This window comes from Adiantum capillus-veneris, chromosome 30, assembly GCF_014529385.1.
Source record: "Adiantum capillus-veneris isolate H3 chromosome 30, ASM1452938v2, whole genome shotgun sequence".
Classification (NCBI taxonomy): Eukaryota; Viridiplantae; Streptophyta; class Polypodiopsida; order Polypodiales; family Pteridaceae; genus Adiantum; species Adiantum capillus-veneris.
The window spans coordinates 56,125,881-56,130,327 of record NC_140960.1 but is presented as its reverse complement, the minus strand read 5'-3'; the positions used below and the strand labels follow the sequence as shown (position 1 = coordinate 56,130,327).

Sequence of the window (4,447 nt, the reverse complement as noted above, 5' to 3'; positions counted from 1 at the left end):
GAATTAGAGCGACGTAACGACAGTGACTTACAAACACATTAGACAATCAATATAGAGTTAGTGCGATAGTGAGTTAGTATGTTAGTGCATAAGTGAGAGACACTGTTAGCAAGTTGTAGTGCCGGTTAGATGGCGCAAGTTATAATGTTAGTGTTAGAGAGATAGAGGTATGTAGTTAACGAGTGAGATACAGAGTTAATGCGTTAGTGAGTTAGCAAGTTGCAGTGTAGGCTAAGTAGCCAGAGTTACAATGTTAGTGTTAGCGACATATATATATAGAGTTAATGAGTGAGACCTTTCATGAGTTAGTGCGTTGGTGAGTTAGCAAGCTGCTGCGTAGTTTAGATAGCAAGAGTTACAAAGTTAGTGTGAGTGAGATATAGATAAAGAGTTAGTGAGATTTTGCAATATACAGATAGTAAATTATATAAATATAGTTAGTGCAATATTGAGTTAGGGAGATGAGAGAGTCAGTGAGCGACATAGCGAGTTAGCAATCCAGAGTCACAAAGTCAGTGCGATATAGTTGCCTAGTTACACGGAGACAGTTAGCTTTAGAGATAGGTGGTTAGAGATGTAGTGCATCCGATAACACTTACGAGTTACAAAGATAGAATGAGTGAGAGCTAAACACAGAGACGTAGAAAGAACTAGACAACGTGCTTTAGTGCAAGAATGATTCCTAAAACATCCAAACAAAAGGCATTGTTGTCAATCTCTTCTAGCATTGGGATTTGCTAATTGATAACGAGCAACCCAATCCCTGTATAGAATGTTGCGCATTCTTTGGCCTAGAATACGTTCTCTCCTAGCACTTCTTGGGGCGGGCATAATATTGGGATGGGGATCAAATTGGTCTTCTCTATCCATTGCATGCACACCATGCTCTGCCAGAAAATTATGCAACACACAACAGGCAATGACATATGATGGAGCTCGCCTAAGGTCCACACGTCTAAGGTCCACAGGCATATTTTGCAAAATTCGCCACCTATTTTTCATGATGCCAAAGACATTTTCTATTGTAACTCATCCTCTGGAAATGTGTCGATTAAATTCATCCCAGGGTCCCTGACTAGGAGCGTTGCCCTCTGCAAAAGGCATGACCATCATAGATGAAGAACCATGGCGTTTGTCTGCGAGGAGGTATGGTTGAATGCGTAATCGCTCCAGCGTAATTACTGGAGTGGGGAGAACTTGGCGGGACCGCATGCACTTGTACAAAGCAGAGATCTTCCAGTGTGCAACATCGTTAGTGCCGCCAGGCGCGCTTACACACACATCCCAGAACTTCTTACGCGCGTTACACACTCCTAGCAACAAAATGGAGTGGAAATGGTGTCTACACCAATATTGTGCTGGAGTGTTACGCCGCCTTGGTCGCCTAGCTAACCTTATGTGAGTGCCATCTATCGCACCACATACATTTGGCAACATAGTGATGGCCGAGAAATCAGCTATAATATGATGAAGCCGTTCACCGAAACGGAACAACTATATATTGTGGACGTAATCGTGTGGCAAGGATTTCCACCACAATGTTGCAATACTTGCGTACAGTGGATTCACCGACACCAAATGTGTCACTAATATGAGTGGTGGAATCATTGTGGGCAAGCCTGAGTAAGGTAAAGCTTAGAGCTTGTTCGGGGTCAATTGGCGGACGTACAAAGTTATCTCTATCGGTAGACGGAAGAAAAGGCACAATAGCTTGTAAAAGAATTTGAAAGACCGGCTCAGGCATGCGGTACATTTTCATGAAGAGGTCGTCTGTGTAATCCTCCTCACGAAGCCAGACATGCCTTTGAACTTGGGACCAAAAAGCATGCTGACGCAGGAAGACCCACGATTCGCGAATGCTAGCTAATGCCTCGAGGTGTTCGTGGAAAATAGGTGGCGACGACATGAACAGGAAGATGACGAGCGCAATAAACAACATTTGTACTGCGGCAGTTGGAGCAACATGCGAACCTACGCTTGCCATCTCCGCAGTAATCCAGTAGAATACAATCAAGGGATTCATTGTACTCGTGAATGAAATGAATCTGTCTATGATCGTGAATAAAATGCAGACCTTCCACTGCATGCAATTATCTGTACTCGACGTTGAATTTGCTATTGCAGTGCGGAGCTTGTACAAGAGCTCTGTGTAATTTCACCAAACGACTAGCTAGTTTAGCGTGTAGAGGTGTGTATTGTTTACAGCATGTCGTTGAGATGTGTCTTGTTTGTCTGTGACAGTCGCAGGATGTGTGCAGTGAGAGAATAACGGTGGTGTGGGTTTGCACAGGCAAAGAGGCTGCAGTACAGCGTCTCCGACAGTGGAGCGTGGGTTATTGGCGCCTCCATATGTGCTGCCACTTAAAAATTTCTTGCTTTTTTTGTTATCATGTGCGCAATCGGGCTCTGGCGGCGTAGACCGTAAAAGCTGGAAAAGGTCAACCACGCAGCCGCTAGGCCACATGTGCGCAACCTTTCAGCCCAAATGAATAAAATGAGTTCAGCTTGCACTTTAAACGTGTCTTCCTCGCAGCTTTCCAACTCTAGCCAATCCTCCTTTCTTAATGTCATACAAATCCATGCCAAGACATCACTCAATAGCTTCCTGTGGGCACACTACATGGCTTTCACAATTGAAAAGGGTCAGGCAACTGATATGAAAGGCTTTGCTGCAATCATTCTCAGCACGGCCATTTTTGTGCCTTTCTGTGTTGTTTGCCTTTGTTGGTCCTGGGTTCACAAAGTTTCCATCCGTAATCCTATGCCGGAGATGGCCTCGGTCCCGGATGCGCTTCCAACACAAAAGCGGAGTGCTAGTCACGATGGTGGTATTTGGTGGATGCAACAATCATCTTCGTGCTCTTCCTACAAAATATTGAATTGAAAGCTATTCTTTCTGAAGTATGCAGGTCAGCTTAAACATCAGCAGATTGTGTACAACATGATATAAACATTCCAAAACAAATTTCCTCAATCTGTTTTTACCCCCTGGATGCTTATATGCTCAATTGCATAACCAAAAAAAGGTGCCAACAAATGTTAAAGAGCCAAATCAAGGGCCTGGAAATCAAGTCTTTTAACCTTGCTAGCCCATGTTTTCAACTGAACCATGCTTGCCAGATCCCGTATAATAGCAACGGAAAGCACTCAAGAGTGTAAGTAACTTGCTACTCGCAATGTGCGCATCTGCGCATCTCTTGCCCCAATTTAGCCTTCATGTCGAACTTGGCCTTGATGGATAGATGCCTAGGTTTTTTGTTCGAAACTATACTGCATCAACACGGTATAGTTTCGGATAGAAAACTAGTCATTTTTTCCCTGGATGTTGTCAAGATGGCAGCATAAAAGTACTTTCATTAAACTATTTTTCTTTGTTATTAAAGCATTTTTATTTGAATTTATGAGGGCAATGGGGAAGAACTTGGTCTTCCGTATCTAAGAGCACCTGGCTAGTTGTATTCCCTTTCTATTGTTACTGTCAGATGTTTGTCCCCAAAACACCTATTGTATGAGTTTATCCCTTTCTATTGTATGAGTTTGTGCCAAGTTTTTCTGTCCTACACTATACCGCGTCGACGCGGTATAGTTTCAGGTAGTAAATCCGTCATTCTTCCCCCGGATGTTGTCAAGATGGTAGCATAAGAGTACTTCACAAATTGCGCCAAGATGATCAGTTGTTTCCTCTCTTTGCATGTCAATGGGAGTATTTAAGACAGTAATTAGGTGTCTCACATTGCTGGAAACGAGTTGAATGATAAATTAGGCATGACAACTGATTAGCAGCCTTAATGCCCCAAACCATATGCATTGACACGGTATGGTTTCGAGCAGAAAACCATTGAAGGTGGGTTTTCTGCCCCAAACCATACCGCGTCGATGTTGTATAGTTTGGAGTAGAAAACTATTGACTGTGTGACTTGCCAATTGTTAAATTAGTAGAATAATTGGTCAAAAATCTTTACAAAATCAAAACTTTTTGTGTATGCAGTACTTCTTCTTCTAGAGTCGGTTCTAGAAGATGTGGTCGAGGTGCATCTACACCATTACCAATGTGCAACGACACGGTTAGTTCAGTTGCAGAGACGTAGCTTCATGATGACAGTGATAGCCAGGATCTAGGTCTGGGATCTTTGCATGAGATAGATCAAGAGGAAGCAACAGTTGAAGCCTCACTACAGATAGTACCTTCTGAAATGAGACCAAAGATCCAACCACGTGTTATTGATGATGACGACAACTCACTACGTTTAGAGCCCGTGCCATTATGTCGTCTCATTCTGCATGCCAAAGTTCGAGGCTTGAGATCGGATGTCAGTGGTTTAAAGTCAGCATTTTCTAGAGAAGGATACATCAAGCAGAAGGGAGCATTTATTATATCCTTGACCACATGCCAAAAAGAGAAAGCTTATGTGACAGGTATTTTTTGTTGGCTACTCTTGTTTTTTAC

At 43.0% G+C, this 4,447-nt stretch overlaps 1 protein-coding gene across 1 annotated transcript; it reads right to left on the bottom strand.

Annotated features, from left to right (window-relative positions):
• Positions 1-711: 711 nt before the first annotated feature.
• On the bottom strand, positions 712-1,939 carry LOC147417999 (uncharacterized). Its single transcript, XM_086506688.1, has 2 exons — positions 1,511-1,939; positions 712-825 (listed from the first exon to the last, which is right to left on the bottom strand). Exons 1-2 carry the CDS (start codon positions 1,937-1,939, stop codon positions 712-714), a joined length of 543 nt encoding a protein of 180 aa, XP_086362814.1.
• Between the last annotated feature and the right edge of the window lie 2,508 nt (positions 1,940-4,447).

Excerpts from the sequence above, each read along its gene's own strand:
- LOC147417999 (XM_086506688.1), bottom strand. The coding sequence starts at position 1,939 with ATGTTGTTTATTGCGCTCGTCATCTTCCTGTTCATGTCGTCGCCACCT. Across the intron at positions 826-1,510 it reads AAATCCTTGCCACACGATTA|GCCCCAAGAAGTGCTAGGAG; the intron begins CGTCCACAATAT and ends AATATTATGCCC.